Below are 19,019 nucleotides of genomic sequence, written 5' to 3' on the forward strand. Positions count from 1 at the left end.
GGATATTATGTTCTTAGCTATTGATGTACATGAGTAAAATAGATACACCACAAAAAAGCACACTAAAATTCCAACATTTCTTTTTCACTCTTTCTCCATTTCTGCCTTTGCTATGCAGTGAGAAATCCTTGATAGAATAGAATGCTAGAGTGTTATTTTGTATTTTATTCAATTAATATGTAAGAACAAACAACCAATATATCTATAAAAACTGCATAAATTGCGGCTCCTGACATAACTTAAATAATTATGTTATTCTGTGACAGTTGTCATAGAAAAAAAATGCATATAACTGATGTTGAGTTTCTATTAGTTAATATAAATGTAAGGCCATCATTTCATAAAGTAGCTGAGGTTCAGTTTAGGTACGTACTTTTTAAATTACTCTAGCTTTCGCCACATCATGTGGCTTCTTCAGGAGTTAAGGCAAGAAAGTCGAAGTTTAAAAAATGTAAAGGCAAGTTGGGTTAAAAGAGGTTAAAAATAGAATGTATAAAAGACAATACAGAGTGCCCTGTTACTGCTTTCTACTCCATCCCAGGCTTGCGACAAAGTGTATGGTTTTCAGATGAAGAAAACATCACGCATTTTCTGCAAGGGTACTAACTTCATTGGCAAGTATGTTTGCATTTTTGCAACAGTTTCTATGTAGCCAAAAGATATGAAATTAATATTATCAATATCAAAAATTTCTTTAACTTATATTTGTATATATATAGTAACCAAAAATCACACTGTTGTCTCTTTATCACTAATAACCTTAATACCATCTTTTGTTATTTGTATCTGTACACTCGCGACCGGCTCCTCCACGGCTCCCGTATCACCAGAGCCATCAGTCGGAGCCTCTTCATTGCTCACCTCAATGCTGTGTGTAGTGATTTTGCCATCAGCGGTGATGATCTGCATCGCCTGACCGGGATACCCCAGGGACTTCTTCGTGTTTTCTTCGTTCTCCATACTAATCATGTTGTTCAGCTGCAACTTTTCGTTCTTCACATGCTCTATTCTCATGAACGAGGAACAATTTTTAGGGGGTACCAGAAAAGGTGCATTCTTATCATTAACATTAATAGGGCTAGGAGATTCCATAAGGACATCATTTGGTGAGGGTGTAAGAATAAGGTTTTGCATTTCATACTTACTACTTGATCCGCAATCACATTATGCAAGCACGGGAAAGAAGAGAAAAAAAGAACATTACAACAACTCACTTGCAACAAATTTTAAATAAGCAGAGACCACTCTTATATTGGATTTCAGAAAATATATAGGGTATGTTGCATTTCTCTACCTCACGTTAGGTGCTATTTTCTGAAGCAAAACAGTATAATATAATATACATGCATGTAAAACAGATTTAACACAAGAACCGCCACAATTATATCTCTAGCACAAAATTTGTTTTAGATTCAGATAGGCTATCTGGGAATGGACCTATAGTTTAATAGTGGGTTTCAAATCAAAGTACAATGTGTGTCAACTGGGGATCGAACCCAAGACACATTGCTTACAGGGCGAGAGATTTTATCTTTTTCTTAGTTTTTGTTTTAAGTTCACTTTATGCACAAATAGACTAGCAGGAATTGGACCTACAGTTCAAAGTGGGATCCGAATCCCTATGTATCTTCACCAGGTATCAAACCTGGGGACCTTTGATTACAAGGCTATGATGTTACCATCACACCATTGGAGAGGCCAAGCTAAGCAATCAGGAACAGTCCTCTCTAGTTGATATAGCTCCTAAGATATCTAACTGTTTTCCAATATCTAATGCTAGTAGACAGGTGGAAGAAATTAGGACTAGATAATGCTTATGCCTTGTGCTTGTAAATTCAATCAAACCCAATGGAGTTCAAACTTTGGATCAGTCTCACTGCAATATGCAGTTTGATGTATTTATTTCTTCTTCAAACTCCATTCAGTTTGATGATACAAACTTGAAGTTTATAAAACATTGTCTCTTGGAAAATAAAAGAGCTGTTGAGATTGTGTTGTGTACATAAAATAGATAATTTTCCATGTTGTCTTGTGTTATTTAATGAAGAGATGAAGAGGACAGATTATCTGATAGTTAGGGGCATGCATATTTCGTTTTTGACGAAAAAACGAAATTTGAAAAAACACATTGTAGTGTTAATTTTTCATGTTTTTGAAAGGTGTGAGGTGCATTTTGTGACCATGTTTTGTCACGAAATAATGCGAAATTAACTTCAAAAAGCGAAATTAACTCTTAAACATGAAATTTACCATTTATATACAGACGCGACACTTTCTGAAGTCTGAAGTATCCTGTGTTATGCAATTCCCGGAAAATAGATTAATTCTGCTGTTAATATTGGAGAAGCAAAAATGGACTCCTTTACGCAGAAATAAACTTAATACTCTTATAACTACATAAATGTGCTATTAGAAGTGAAATGTTAATTCTGTGGAATAACTGTAGTTTTTAAATGAAATTTAGGATTATATTCACAATTTTAAAACCAAAATGTCTTTTTATATACCACTTTTCATCCAATTTTTCACCGCTATAACACCGATATTTCATTTTATTTACCGCTTTTGAACCCGAAATTGACTGTTTTTGTACCGAAATTTTGCTTTTTTATTTACCAAAAATATGTGCCTCTACTGATAGTCTGTTGGTACTGGTCAATACACGCATATTGTTGTATCCATTTAGCAGTGAAATTATTCATATCTATAAATAGCCTGCAATTTAGTGCGAAATGGATATATATACAATTCATATGCCAAAGTTTTACTTTTAAATGTGCAGTTTCGTTTTGAAAGTAAAATCCACTGCAGTCACCTGGCTACATTGTAATTAAGGAGGTGAATAAACCATTTGTTTTCTTAATGAACATTTGTAATTGTATATCTGATCAGCAGAATATCAATTATCGGTTATTTTTATATTAGTAAGTTATTAGTAAAAAAAGGTAAAAAAGGTAAAGTGTTCCCCTGTGCATAGCACCACGCCATGAAGGCGTATAGGGGGTGTGGGGGTAACGCCCCACACTTTCTTGATCCGGTCGTGAGTGGGGGTGATGTGATCAGCATCACGCCCCTGACCGCCTTTACCCCCCAGGGTTTCCCCCAGGTACCCATGTTATTCGACGCTGGGTAGGCGCCTGGTAAGTTATTAGTATCTCCAAAAAATTCATATTGGTAGATCTCTACAATAGATACATATAACTTATTCAAAAGTTTTAGAGAAGGTGCTGTTCAACCAGGGACTGAACCAAAGTCCTTGGTAATTTAACAGAAAATCTCTAGCAAGGTTATCTTTATTACATTTCAAGACTATACAGTACAGGGCATACTAAATGAAACATTCTAGTTACAAACGAACTAAAAATAAAAAAATAAAGCTGATCCAGCAAGAGCAATTTACATTTACTTCTACATACATAGTGCCATGATCACTTACTTTTCCTTGGACTGGTATAAACCATGTTTCTCTATGTAATCAATCACACAGTCAGCTAGCAAATACTTGACACTCTGGGATCTCCTCAGGGCTCTCCTTACTTTGGTTGAGCTTACTTCGTTACTTATCCACTCAGTAATAATGTGAATGTTGTTCTGCAACAATAACATTTCATGGAATCACACACAGGTAAAATTCATATTCTACTACAGAATTTAGATCAAATCAATACATTTTTTTATCTATGATTTGTAAGACTAAAGAATCAAAAATATGGAAAGGAACGAAACTAATATATGCAAAGACACAGTATAATACACTTTATTATATGTCCATGCAGCTACAGATGTAGTAGTAATAATAATACTAATGACATCACCAATGATAACGAAAATGAACATTATTCCTTGAGAGCAATGTTGAAATGAATTTAAAAGATTATGTGTATCATAAAATGTTTTTAAAAATTAAACAAACTAATGGATGCTATTATTATCAGTACTATTTTCAACCAGTGGCATGGACAGGATGTTTTTTGCAACTTCTAGTGATATTCTTTTTTGTAGCTAATCAGTGGTGGGTGATTTATTCATTCTAGGTTTTTTTTTTTTTTGTTTTTTTTTGTTGTTTTTTTTCACCACCACCACCACCACTGTTATTTAAAGTTGATTTACCAACGTTTCGGAGACCAGGGTACACAATTCGGAAACTATCCCTCCACAAACATAAAATCTCATGAATAGTCTCTATAGACTATTCATACACATTGCACACCAACCCCAATTTCTGTCAACATGCAATCCGGGGTACTCCAGTCCCCGGGGATTAAGGTGGAAACCTAACAGTGCCACACGAAGCCTTGATCGTGACCTTGACATGGTCCCTTTAAGAAGTGGAGCCTGGCCACTGATAATCCTACCTGGCAACTTTGTATATACTAGAAGGCCTTGTGACCGACGGATGCGGTGGAGCCTAGGCCACCTAGAATAATCCTCCAAGGCAACCATTTAGACACGCTATCCTGAAGACGGAGGCAGATGTAGCCTCCGAAACGTTGGTAAATCTCTTTTAAATAACAGTGGTTAAAAGTAAGTAAGTAAAAAAAAAAAAAAAAAAAAAAAAAAAAAAAAAAAAAAAAAAAAAAAACTAGAATTCTAGTGATATATTTCTAGTTTTGTATAATGTTCAGTATGTGTAGGGGGGAAGGGGAGCACCTCCTAATCTCAAGCACCCCTCTGTTAATAAGTGCAGAATATCACTGAAAAATAGTTTCTAGTGCTTAGTCTATATAAATATAAAAATAAAAGAAAGAAAGAACCAGATACAATAAAAATTATATATTCACAAATTGATCGTGGTAGATCGAGAGTGACAAGAATGTGCAGAACTTAAAAATAAGCCACGTAAAGGATTAGAAGAAATTATGCAACAAATGAAAAATACGAGTAGTTTCCTGTCTATGAAAGAAATGGATAACATATAGGCAGCACACATGAAGCACTGCGGAAAGTTGGAAACAGGTGGTTTCTGGAATTGGCTAGTAGGCATGTAGAGCAATTAACTAGTCTCTCTTCATTAAATTTCATATTATCATCACTCATCCTCATTGTTGCAATCAACCTAAGTGGAACAAAAGAAACATAAAACAAGAAAAAATAAAAATAGACTAGAATCAGGAGATCCAGGTTTAAATTCCGGACAAGGATTTGATTTTTCCTTCTTCTATTTCTACCATTTCTACAATCAAGAGGACAAAAAAAGTGATGAAAAAATTAGAACAAGAAAATGTACATTATTTTTTAAAACCTCTACAAGTGAAAGCAAATGTTAACTAACTGCCTCTAAAAGCTCTGCACAGAAAAATCATCTAGTATGGTAAAATCACCACACAGCACATACCTGGTACTTTGACAAAACATCCGATTCATAAATAAACTTCAATGGATTTGCACCTTCCCTTGTGATCACAACAAGACCATGGTCTCCCACAATTGACTCGATCTGAAATATAAATGAGAGTTAGGAGTGATAACATTTAATGCATTGGTAGAGGAGAGGGGTGGTGTCGGATTACGTTTCATGTACATTTTCTAGAGAGGTAATTCAGATACCAATTTATTTGAATTTAATTACCAATATTAGATTATACTTTTCTGGAGCGAGAGTATACCACATGGCACTTTTGCAGTCTTAATGCCCTGGAAGTTATGTCAAATGTGCAGTTTTCGTTAATAATTTTCCAATATTGTGCAACAAATGTTGACTAAAAGATAGATACTTCAATATTCGGATGATCTCACATGTGGACTTATGGGTATTTTTAGGCCATGTTCTGATTGATTTCCATTGCATAGTTGCAACTAGCATGTTAGCACCCCTACATTTTATTTTATTACATATAGTCACTCTTTGAATAACTCCAGTGTGTTATTTAAGTCCTTACTCAAAACATGATTAGCATAATAATCATGACCGCACTGTAATCACCACAGAAAACTCATTACTCACATCGTCATCCTTCCATAGACCAGGGGTGTTGAAGGACTCCAACAAGTCAGCCCCACACAACAGTTTGACCTTAACTGGTCCATCAACTCCATACTTTACATCTTCTGGAAGCCACGTCAGGTCATCCCTCTTTTGCCTCTTGTTGGGGGATTCATTTGCATTCACAATAGAGTTCATTTGGTTCTACAATATACAAAACAGCTGCCAACAGTTGTCTCGACATACCAAATATGCATACATATGGATTATATCAAGCATTCAATCATAACGGACTAATAATGGTAATTTTTTCCTTGCATGTACATATTATTTCCCTTGTAGTTTACAATGGGTTACAAGCACATAAACACAAATTTGTAACAACCGTAAACTAAGACATAGTTAAGAAATTAGAACAATGTGTATATATACTACGGCAAAAATGATTAAGCACAAAAATGTAAATTTCAGTACAATTAAAATTAATTCAAAATCTGGCTATTTTTGGTATTATTATTCATATCTCTGCTCAATGCAGTCCAGTGGTCGAAGTGAGGGAAATGCAAGGATGCCTTTCCCAGCCATAATAATTTGCATAGGTATCCTCCACCCAGATATTTCCACTTCCAAGTATGCATTTACGTGGGTTGGAAGTTTAACAGTGATCACAATGGTACATATCAGCACAGAATCACTTTTATAGTACTTCAATATAGTCTTCAGCATTGTCCATGACCCAGCATGCTTAGGGTGACCATAATTATGTATTATGTCCCATCTCAAGAAGGTCAGTTTAACCCCCCCCCCCTTCTTTCGGAAATATCCATAAGGGTAATTATAAAATTATTGTTATTGAAGTGTGGATCACATAAATGATACAACATAAACAATAAATGAAATATGATGTCCCCTTATCCAAAGGTATTATTATAATTTCGGTGTGATTTACATAGTGTTTCTGGTCTCTTCTGATCAACTTTTGATGTTAACCCGATGCTGAAGTTAAGGAGAGCCAGAAGTATTCATCAAAAGAACCGATCTTTTTCTTCTTGAGAACAATTGTATTTTTCACCAAACGTTCACAAAACTCCCCACATATCTGACACACAACGTGATATCTGTTTATTCAGTTTGTTTCAAAATGCAATAATTTAAATTCATTTTGCAGGTTTGTATTGAAACTACGCTATTCATTGCTCTACAAATATCGGAACACACACAAAGCAGTACAACTGTCTGTCTGAACATTCTCGACGACAACGGAACATTTTGACTGTTATGAAGTGCTTCAAACAGTAAAGCTGTTTTGCCATGGTGTAGGTATGATGGTATTTAAAATCTCCCATCAACATTTGTTTTTACATGACATGTCTTTAAAATTTAGATTTGATTTTCAAACTAACTCCTAGACAAATAGTAGTATTTTAATAATATCGACGGGATGACCGGGACATGCCTCTGAAATGGGACTGTCCCGGTCAAAACGGGATGTATGATCACCCTAAGCATGCTGTGATTTTCTGCATACATGCGTAGTTGCTACTTCAGGATTGTTATGATGGTTGTGTGACCGAGACCAGTTTCACAGATGATCTCACAAGCAGCCCAATGTCGATCATCCACCAGGAAGGCAGATATGGCCTCTGCTTGTGCATCCATAACAACAGGTTACCCAGGCTAGGCTCATCATACATGTTTTCACTTGTAGGCAATCACGCACTTCCTCACCACACTTCAGCGGATCCACAGGCCTCTACTTGTCCCTGGTAGTACTCCTTTGCAGTACCACAGACCATTGCACTTTCAATTTTCAGCCAGGAATGCTGCTTGGACTTTGTAAAAATGCTGCACCACAGACTATCTGCTCTGCACTGAATGCATAATGTTACCATGTACAAGCATGTGGGATCCCCATGACACAATGAGGAGGGAAAAGTTTGACCTTTTACGTGCCAACACGTTCTGGATCGCACCTATTACCTACCATTCCCTTCAACACTGCTGTGATTGTTAATAAATTTCCTATGCATGCATATGGGTGCATTCACTTGTGCTACTCATATCTAAATACGTAATTTGGAATTTTTTATCTTATTAAGGAACAGGTCTTTATTGCTATTTGGATTATTCGATGTCAAATCAACCAAGGTCTGAACCTTGACATCTCAGAACTTGATAATTTCTGGTACAGTGATAGTACCATAGACGAAAACTGCCAAATTTCAGATTTTTTCGGCTCTTAGTTTTTGAATTATTGACTTTCAAAAAGGTAACATTACAAAAATTGATGATATTCTGAAATCTTCAAACAGCTGTAGTTCAAAAACTACTTGACCTAGAGAGCTCAAATTGGTGTCATTCTCTTCTGCTTTTAATGAGCTTTAATTTGAAATGCAACATGACTGTGTTATTTGATTTTTCAAAAATTCGAAAAAAGTTTTTTCGTCAATTTTCTGACTAATCGCGAGGATGAGGATGATATAATAAAATTGATAAAGAAACACTCACAAAGAACACCCATGCCCACCCCGGAATTCGAACACAGGACCCTTAGTATCGTAGCACGCTGTGCTAACTACTCAGTCATGGTGGTTGGCGAAATGTGTTGGGAGTATTATATGTAACCACCTATATTATGGTAGTATTGCAGCTAGTGCTAAGTGTACATCCAACGACAAAAGTAAAATTTTGAAATAAAAAGGCCACTCAGCAGATGTCAACATCAGCTTCGCATCAACAGAATTCTATACCTTAGAACAAAATAAAAGCAGAATGAAAATAGCGATGAACAATTTGCCTACTATTATCTTTGATATTGCCTGTACAATTGTAGTCCCAATGTTATGGTTCAAGGTAACGGAAAAAATCTACTCACCGATAGACAGCCCCGATCCGACAATCAGCAACACAGTCGCTTACAGACAAAAGTTGTCACATGGTATGCAGCTTGTGCCGATTGCTTACATTCAATTCTCAGAACTATTCACATAGTACTCTGTTTAAAAAATTAACAAGGTTTTCTTTTTTAAATTCTTATTCCAGCCCCATTCAACAACCATGATAATTCGTTGGTTGGAAAATAATATATTTATAAATTAAATCATACGTATTAGAAATGTAAAATGAAGAACATGTCTAAATGTGAGTTAACTCCCCCCCCCCCCACACACACACACACACATACAAAAAACATTTTCACAACACAACTGCAGTTTGAAAAAAGTTAGGACAAGGATTAAAAAGAATGGACTGTCCTGACTAAATAGGGATGGATCACTTGTAGACTTGCATCAAAGTTAAAAAACAAAAGTTGCTCAATGTTGCAGACTACAGACTTCTGCAGCCTGGCCCCCTCTCTCTCCAAACAACCCACTCATGTATTCAAGCACAAAATTGAAATTCTTGCACAGTGTGAAAAATGGTCCATGTTATTTTCGTAGATTTTTATACCTTTACATTTTCATATTTCGTAGTTCGAGGGGGGATGCATGCCCCCCATGAACTTCCCCTGGGTAAGGGCCTACCTTACAGCTTCAGATTTCAGCTCCCGGAAAACAGAGAAAGACATTTTTAGGGTGAATGAAATTATTAAATATCATTTTCATAAGTCATTTGTTATTACTATTATTTAAATATGATAAATTGCTGACGTATCCCTGAAGATTTTGTATTAATTCACATTGAGATTTCAAATTTAAAGAACGGATGGGTCTCGTGATATGTTGCTATACCACTGTTTGCAGCTTATGTTGATGACTCAGGCACAGACGCTGGCGAGAAATAGTTCTACACAACCTTAATGAAAATCATTCAAAATTTACAGAGTGAAGGAATTCAAAGTTGGCACACACTAGTAAACATCAAGAAATATTGATTTAAAAACTATCTAGAATCCATTTTGAAGGCAACATACAATTTTGATGAATACAAATCATGGACACGAAGATAAATATTATTTGATATCCAGATACAACTCTATCAAAATTAGGATATCTATGTGGATAGCTCTTAATGAGGTACATGGGGAAAATTCTAGAGTTATATCTCCACTACTACTTCATGGACTAGTACTTTAGATGTCCATAATTTTTCTTCTCTTACTGGGACTTGTCAGTGTATTAACAGTGGAGAGACTACTTTGAAGGGGTTAAATCTAATTAAGGTGTGTAAAGAGGTAAATAACAATTTTGAGTTGTTCTTTTTTTTTGACAGTACTTGCATACTGTTTCTTTACCATCGAAAAACATTTGCTAATATCTAATCTACATTAGGAATTGTAGCTTTCCTGGTGACTTGATTCGAACAGGTGTTCTAAGCAACATTGTCTAGATGAAGGAATCAAGTTGTACACATACGTACCTGATGATGTAGGAGCACCTGCCTTGTTGTTGTCCAGCCTTCCTGTTTGGACTCCCAGTCTGAGACTCTAACCCAGCCAGAGCTTTGGAGGGCTAATTTCAGCATCATTATCCTGTGGTGCGCTGGTGCCAAATCCTGCAAAGATTGCACAAGTGGAAACAAAAGGAGCATTTATAAATATATCACTACAATTTAAAAGTGTCAGGGGTCAATTACATTTATTAAAATTTATTTTGATTATCTGCCCAGGATTGCCAGACATCCTGGGTTTTAAGGGACAGGCTCTTATTTAAGTAATATGTCCCACATCCTGTGACAATCTTGCATGGGGAATCAATTGTCCCATATTCGAAACTTACATTTATCCTGGGTATATCCAGGTTTCTGGATACCTAGCTTTTCTTTCGCCAGTAACAGTGCATTGTGGGACAAGATATTAATTCTAGTTCCGATTCCCTCCTCTCTTGTGACAACTACCTCTTCTATTCTGTACACTTGGAACATTATTCACAGCAAACGTGCTGCATGAGCACTGTTTTAAGTTCTGTTCAATGTCACTCATGATTAGTGGTAAATATAAAGTTGTCTCTTCTGATACAAAGATGATTAAATGACTGTGTATATTCTGCAAGTCCCAGATGGGAGAAGATTTTCACCTCTGGTTGAAGGATAGTGGTAATAAATCAGCCAATCCATGACAAAGTAATCCCACTACTTCAAAAAGTAAAGTTAGTTCAAATACTATTCCAATTGCATTAAACTGAAGCTTGTAGTCTATATTTTGGAACCAACCTAAAAAATATTCAATTTCAAATTATGTTTTACTTTTAAGTGAGTCTTTATTAACGCGTAGCAATGATTTTTTCTGTACCAAAAATTGGTAGATCAGAAACAGTCAGACACAGCTGAACAGATGTTTACTGCCAAAACAATATGGTGGCAAGAAGCAGCTGATCTGGAACTTCATTATCCTTTAATTTTAGCATTTTTTTTTTAAGAATATGAAGAAACTAAAAACAAATGGGTAACAATATTTTAATTGTTATGTGTATGAAGTTTCATGAGTGCAATCTTAAGTACATCTTTCAACAGGAAAAGAAAGTTTAATGCCGACTCATGATTATAAGTATAGGAGAGCCAATTGCAAAAATTTATCCAGTCTTGAAAATCGGATGAAACTAAATCTACCAAGATAAAAAAAACAAAAACTAAACTATCACATAACAGGCCTTGAAGGGGAAAGGCATATGAAGTGGCTTTTAACTGGGTGACTCATGATCAGCCCATTGGGATACATTGCCACTGTTCTCTGGCTTTTGAGACAAGAGTCTGCTAGTATTGCTTTCAAGTAGCTTCACAATTGACCTCACAATGCTGGATCAACACTGGATGTTGAAAGTGGGTCCCCACAAACCAAGGGTGAGAGCTTTAACCCTTTAGCTACATGGGAGCACACTCAAATCACCAATAAAAAATTCACAGGCCTTTTACACTATGAGGTTAGTGAATTTGTTGAATCTATAAGTGACCACTCATGCGAACATCCCTGACCGAAGTGAAAGGGGACTCCACTGTTATGATGTGGGGAGCTCACCAGTACAGGAATGCAATTTGTTGCCATATATTTTCTTTGAACTTATTTGAATTACAGGCTAGATAATGTAAAAGATAAACAAAAAAGTAGCAATTTCGAATCCCGCTCGTGCATGGTTGTTTGTAAATGTACATTTCATCCTAATCCCATGGAAGGCAATGGCAAACCACCATGGGTTCACCTTGCCCAGCGACCTTCTGGTCAAAAGACCTACCTTCAGGCAGACAACTCCTCCTCCTCATCATCATCATCATAATATTCATAATGCAAACGGCCCGACCCTGTGGCCGAGCGGTTAGCACATCGCGCTGCGACGCCAAGGGTCCCGGGTTCGAATCCTGGTCGGGCTTGGTTGTTTGTGAATGTCCATTCATCAATTTCATCCTTTCATCACTCATCCTCATCTTCGCAAATTAGCCAAGAGGCACAAAACGCGAAGTAAAATAAACTAAATCAATCAATCAATCAAATCATAATGCAAACGTTAATAAACATGAGAAATCAACTCCCATGCCAACACTACTTTGAAGTAATATTGTTGTCCATAGACCTTTCGACAACATACACAAGTGCACGATAATCTTCACGACATTGCCTTATGGCTTGTAAATATTTACGCCACAATGTCAGGTCTTTTCAATAACATTTTCTATTTATTTCTGTAGGTCTTCCATTCAAAGCTGGGTTTTCAATTTAACAAATGCAGAGAATACTCTTTCCAAGGAAATATTATTTCTTTTTTTGTCATATGGCTGACAAAGTTCACTACATGTTGGCATACTTTCTTATGTACATGTGACAAATTATATTCCTGATGACAATGATATCAGAATCATCACGAGTCACAATCCACTTCTGCGATTCTCTCTCCAATTTTTTTTTTGTCAGCTTTGACAAACCTGTTGTTGAAAATGTAAGTTTCGTGCTCTGCGTAACTGGCACCAAATATTGACTTTCTGCATATTGACAGTCATAGAAATCAATTACTTTGCTTAGAATCTCACATGCTCCACTATGCACTGCACCACATTTCCTCCTTGCACCTACCATAAATCCTAGAACTCCAAAACAGGAGGGGAGAACTAGAACACAAAACAAATCCCACACATTACCCAAGGGACACTGACTGCAACAGAAGACTCCCTGCTACACCTAAAATTTGCATATGGACCAACTTCCCTTTCATCCCTGCACAATGCAATTCTTTCTTTTGGGGAGGTTCTTGTGAGATGACGACTGCACTTCGGTACCTAGTGACCTAATACAGATGCCAAATGGTTAGTTGCATTTCATGACTTCTGACTACTAATTTCAATTAGACAATAGCATACTACTTTCACGTAAATGTCAATTAACTCCTGTTCTCTTTTTCATATTTTACTGACTTTCAACTAATTGAACTTCAAAATCTCACCTTCTTTCCATAGCTGTCGTGAACAGGTGAAATTATCCCTCCAATCACAGAATGATAACCCTGTTGATTCAGTACATCTCTTGCAATTTCTGGAAAAAGAACAAAAAATAATTAACCACCCATTGCTAAAGTGTCCTTGGTACTTTAGTATTCAACAGACTACCTCATTTCATTTTCTGGGAAAGCAAAAGAAACACTTATGGAGATAATAGGAACACTGTATTAGGTTAGGTTATAATTTAATGTAGACAAATGAGGTAGTCCGTATAATACTAAAGTACCACGTCCTTTTATATGTTAGCTGAACAGCTGTAAAGTACTTCATGTAACGGTAATATTTACATTTCTAATTTTCAAATGATGAAATGCAAGAGGGAGCATGTGATCTAATTTTGGAACATCACTCATCCTATCTTTGCCGTGTCTTCCCAATCCCAACCCAACCCATTATCAGCATCTCAAGACATCTTTGTTGGAATATTAACAAAGTGATTTGGGGAATAATTTCAGACCTTGCAAAAGATAAAACAGGTTTCATGCTCAGGATTAAACCATAGCAGAATCTACTTGTTTAAATGTATGGTGAAGGTGACCCTCCGTACACACACAAGAAACTTGAAATTTTTGAGTAGGTTGGAAAAATTGTTATTCACATGAACATTTCTTGTTGCGTGTGGAGATGTGCTACAAGCGGATAATTAGCAATTTTATGGGGCTTGATTTATGATGTCATGCACGAGGAATGCCTATGTTGTTAGTTTAGGACTGTTAGGTTTGGTTCTCTTTGCATAAATATCGTTGAGGTGAACGTCGCAAGTGGAAAGTGTGTTACCAAACATGTTGTCACGTTGTTCTGAGATATTTCAAATTTACTGTGATGCACGGCTGTGGCTGTAGCTCGGTAGACGCGCCGGTAGAGCATGGATTCTAAGCAAAAAGTCGGTGGAGTCGAAATAAATTTTGATATGCTCGTCTACCTCGCCAAGTCGCCAGCCAATGCCCACGAGCTCTGCATTAGAAGAGGGTGATGCATTGGAAAAAAAGCAAATCGTCGACTTTATACATATATTATATACGCACACGAAAATACTGTACAGACCCTATTACACAAGATATACATGCACACATAAAGCAACCATCTACGTTGGCCAACGTACCCCAACACATTCCCCCCAGGGCCCAAAATAGTGTTGCGAGCTGTCACTTACGAAATCACTGTTGTGGGGATGGTGGCCACAATCCTACCTTGTCCGGCCGATGTATGTATGCCGTCCTCCATCCAGCGCTGGTCTGTGTGCAGGGTCACAGGGTCATGGTGAGGTCCTCAGGTCGAGTCCCGACAGCATGGGAAAGAAAGCCGGGCAACGGCACGACGACTGCGGTCAGTGCGCGAGGTTACACTTCCGTACGGTGTCACGGTCACTCGAACACATACGTAACCGACAGTTCCTGGCCAACTCGGAACCGTACTTCTTTATATCACCAAAGTGACATCACTGGAACTACTTCGGTATATCTTCGTGGTAGTACAAGTATCCAGAAACTCAGTTCTCTATCTCACCGCAGTTCTAAGTCAACTGTCTCCTCTCTCTCAAAAATTGTCCTCCTCCGGTCCCCTTCGATTCCAGGGTTGCCACATATTTTGGCGTCATCCCCTCCTTTGGAATGACCACCGAATCTAATGGGGACCAATAGACACACTTGGACCCGTGGTACTGCTGAAAGCGGCCCTGGGGCTGTTGCTCGTCGGGGCCCCAAAGATGTCCTTACCGTTCGGTGCTGCCGTCTAGGGACTCCTCCACACAAGCACGCACACACCGATGAAGAAAATCTTCATCCCCACTATTCCATTTTCATGTCTTGTGCAGTTCTATTAATTAAATATCACCCCCAAATGCACTGTTTCATTGAACATAAATGTTCCCCCTTTATCAATAAAATAATACACACATCTCCTATACAATATCAAAGTCCCCCCCTCTATTAACAAATGCATGGTGCTCATTAACAAGCTGAACTACCCCTAAACACAATATTAATATTCTTACACTGAACTTATGCTGATTGTGATTGAAGGAACGTTTTCAACACGGAATATGAAGTATAATTTAGATATGTGGATGGTGAATTTCTAAGGGGGTTTGCAATTGCTGCTGCGGGCAAGCGAAACGTGGTTGGCAACACTGGCATGGCACCTTTCGGCAAAAAACAGACCCCTCCTTGGACGCAAGTGCAGAAAGCAATGAAGCAAGGCTTCCCTATACATTTCTGGACAGGAGAAGCGGCAAAACGATGCCCACCGGCGCTTAGGATCGAGGAGAGATCAGGCGTCGGTCCTACGTTGCGACATGTCGTCAGTAACGAAGGACTTAGCCTCCTTTTTTAATACAAAAAACAGAATTTGGTTGAAGACCGGGAGAGGCTAGTGCATGATTGGGGTGGAATAACGGTGCATGCCGATATTTAGGAAGAATTCCCCCCGTACCCGTGAAATTGGGAAAAGTGGATTTCGCAATAAAAAGCATCCCTGTAGCCGAACAAGGGTGCCGAAGAACGCGTTCCTCAACCGGCAGAGGGAGCGAGCAACGAGGCAGGCCAATGTAAAACATATCTATACACGTACACGAAAAAATTATATTTATATATGGCAGAAAAAAGCTGTACATTACATTACAATATCTTCAATACAGAGCCTGTCGGGTGTATTGAAGGTTTAGTGTTCCAGAACACAAAATATGTGAAGTGTAGCAGACACTATTTTTTAAAATTTACACTTCTTTTTTTTACAATTGATTATAATAAACTGTGAAAGTGATATTTACAATTTTTGTTAACTTAGGATGGTTACATTTCATGGTGATAGTAATTACACATTATCCTCCGATATTTGCAATTGATTTCTTGCGTGTATGACGAAAATTTCTTAAAATAAGTGGCGAAAGTGGTCTGGGATGTGAAGGATTGGACATGCCGTGGTCACATTTTGAGGATTAATATCTCGCGTATTTGTGGTTTCCGCATGTTAAAATTACTTTCAGGCACCTTAAAACATCGAAACGTGCAGTTCGGAAAGAAAGAAAGAAGTTGCAATTTTCAATATGAAACCAATCCTAAACCATCCCAACCGAAATTAATTCTAATAACCGTTAGAGATTACAGTAAACTTCTCTGGATTTTCAATATCTTTTACTGGAATATGAACGTCACCACCGCTTTCTCCAGCATCCCTATCTGGGTCGGTCGCCAGCTCCAATCTTGTTAGGTGAAACTTTTACACACAGCAAGGAAAATGGCAATCAGATGGCATGATCACAATTAGAACATTATAAATCTAAACCCAAGAACAGGTTTGTCAGCTCACATCATCGAAGAAAAGCATAAAATTCACTTGCGAACCCATAAATAACAACGTAATTTCTTTCCTTGATCTGCAAATTAAGACAACTGACACAACAATTCAAACATCATAGGAAAAAATTAGCAGGGGAAAAATACATCCATGCCAATTCAGAACATTCACGTACAACAATGGATAATATATTTTTAATTTTTTTCGTGAGAGCACAAAGACTATGTTCTAATAATAAGGAAGAAGAAAGACTTTTTAATATAGCAAAAGAAAATGACTTTCACACTAACAGAATAAACCAAATCAAAAAACAAGTCGCAAGAAAACTAAAGGAAAAGAGAAATAAAGACAAAGATGAAAAATCTGTTAAAAATAAATTTGTGTGCATTCTATTCCACAAGGGATTCTCACATAAAATTGCCAAAATTTTTAGAAGATTTAATTTCAAAGTTGTTTTTAGATCACCAAGAAGTTTGGAATGTACATTTAATGAATTCAAAATGAGAAACTCTCTACCAGATGTGGAAACCACTGGAATATATAATATAAGTTGTTCATGTTCAAAGGATTATGTAGGACAAACAGCAAGCATAATGGCAATCAGATGGCATGAACACGATTTGGACATTATAAATCTAAACCCAAGAACAGGTTTGTCAGCTCACATCATCGAAGAAAAGCATTTCATTAAAAAGAGAAGGGTTTTACAAAGATTGACGGGAAACATAGAGTTGAATGTCTGGGAAGCTTCGTTCATTGCAGAAGAACAATGGAATAAATTAATGAAAATGGTAACATAGATCCAGTATGGTGTTTTCTTTTTCACAAATGGAGTAAGCCACCATCTTTAAAATTTAATGTAACAGAAAACATCAAGAGACTTTGTGAAAACAATGATGACTTTGAATTACCTGATGATATTTGGAATTCATAATTTTAAATAAAAAATAATGCGATCAATTTTTTTTTTATCTGAAATAAAAATAAAACAGACTGCTTCTTTTCACAGTTAAGTCAGGCCCGTTGCACCGGCGGCAAAAAGCCGAACAAGGTAAATTTCAGAATTCGTTTGTCTGTGCATGAACGAAGTCGTCACCAGTCAGCGCGACCATCGATGCTAAATCCTAAATTTCTCATTGAAAATGTAGTTTAAGTCTCTATTAATCAATAATAATCAATTGTATGTGATTTTATATTTTATTAATCATCTTTCGCTTCTTAAACATGTATAATAAAAATCGTATTTTGTAGTCACTGTTTATCTATACATGACGTGACGAAACATCGTTCCATCATGGACGTCACATACGAATGTGATGTTGATTGATAAATCGACGAACTTGAAATCAAAAGCTTCAAGAATTACTCGAAATAAAAAGTACAACTAAAATGTGCTATACTGTGTGTCGTTCTAATCCAAGAAGGGGAATCCAGAGCTGATCTTTATAAAGGAAATCTTGAAAGGTTAGTTAGTTATGAATTGTGCTCACTCTTATGTGGGACATGAGTATTTACAGTGTAAAAATGATTTTGTTTATGGGGAAAAGTTGTCAACGAGAATAAATCGGTTTTAGTATTGTTTCATTTAAGTAGAATGACACATGGGATCACATCATATGTTGATTATTAGTGTATATGTGAACGGGTAATGGTGCAGATTGTGTAATGTATTGATATTTACAAATTTCACAGGAGAACGAAGGCATCGTAAATACTGGAAATCACCATTGAAATAATTTGAAAGTTCAGAAAAACAATTTGTCCGTGTTAAAGATGCAGAAAATTGTAATGTGTGAGTACTAATGATGTATTGAAACGTATGTTGTTCGATTACTCGTGCTCCTAATCGCTGCTTCCGATTTTTTGTTTCCACATTGAAAACATTATAAACTTTAACCAACCATGGAAAGTTTCTAAATACTTAGGCGATGAAACCTACCAATATTTAGACGATGAAACCTATCACACTTAAAACGTACGGATTGTTACAACATAATCACATGGGAGCATAATTATAATGCTAAAATCCCTCAAACCTACACCTAGCATAAACATATGCATTAGAGTGATGGAAATACAGTTATCTACATAAAAGTTCATCAATGTGTACTTATATACCTACATGAATAGAATGCGATTCAACTTTAGTTCAAATGTACAGTTCCCTTATTTCCTTCAGATTCATGTTGCATCTTACTATATTTAACTCTATGGTGTAGAACCCAAGTTACATTAGCCTCGCTGCATACACCAAATGTACTACTTGGCACCAAATCGACGAAGTACACGAGTTGGTGTTGCACCGTATAACTAGACGGTTTAGTGCAAGGAGAATGAAAAAGTGCAGCGAACTAGACGGGGTTATTGTAAGTGAAAGTTG

General features: G+C 36.8%; 1 protein-coding gene across 2 annotated transcripts in view; it reads right to left on the reverse strand.

Annotated features, from left to right (window-relative positions):
* Nmnat (nicotinamide mononucleotide adenylyltransferase) overlaps nt 1–19,019 on the reverse strand; it is a 45,838-nt gene that overhangs the window by 17,508 nt on the left and 9,311 nt on the right. Inside the window, exons 3-8 of one of the 2 annotated variants that reach the window (XM_083126814.1) lie at nt 13,291–13,379; nt 10,283–10,417; nt 5,945–6,127; nt 5,336–5,437; nt 3,437–3,591; nt 862–1,144 (exon numbers count right to left, since the gene is read on the reverse strand). In XM_083126814.1, coding sequence (XP_082982940.1) covers nt 862–1,144; nt 3,437–3,591; nt 5,336–5,437; nt 5,945–6,127; nt 10,283–10,417; nt 13,291–13,379 — 947 coding nt within the window. The remainder of the gene's footprint in view (nt 1–861; nt 1,145–3,436; nt 3,592–5,335; nt 5,438–5,944; nt 6,128–10,282; nt 10,418–13,290; nt 13,380–19,019) is intronic. The other variant, XM_083126815.1, reaches the window with a different exon arrangement.

This window comes from Lepisma saccharinum, chromosome 8 (genome assembly GCF_977018435.1).
Source record: "Lepisma saccharinum chromosome 8, izLepSacc3.1, whole genome shotgun sequence".
In the NCBI taxonomy this organism is placed as follows: Eukaryota; Metazoa; Arthropoda; class Insecta; order Zygentoma; family Lepismatidae; genus Lepisma; species Lepisma saccharinum.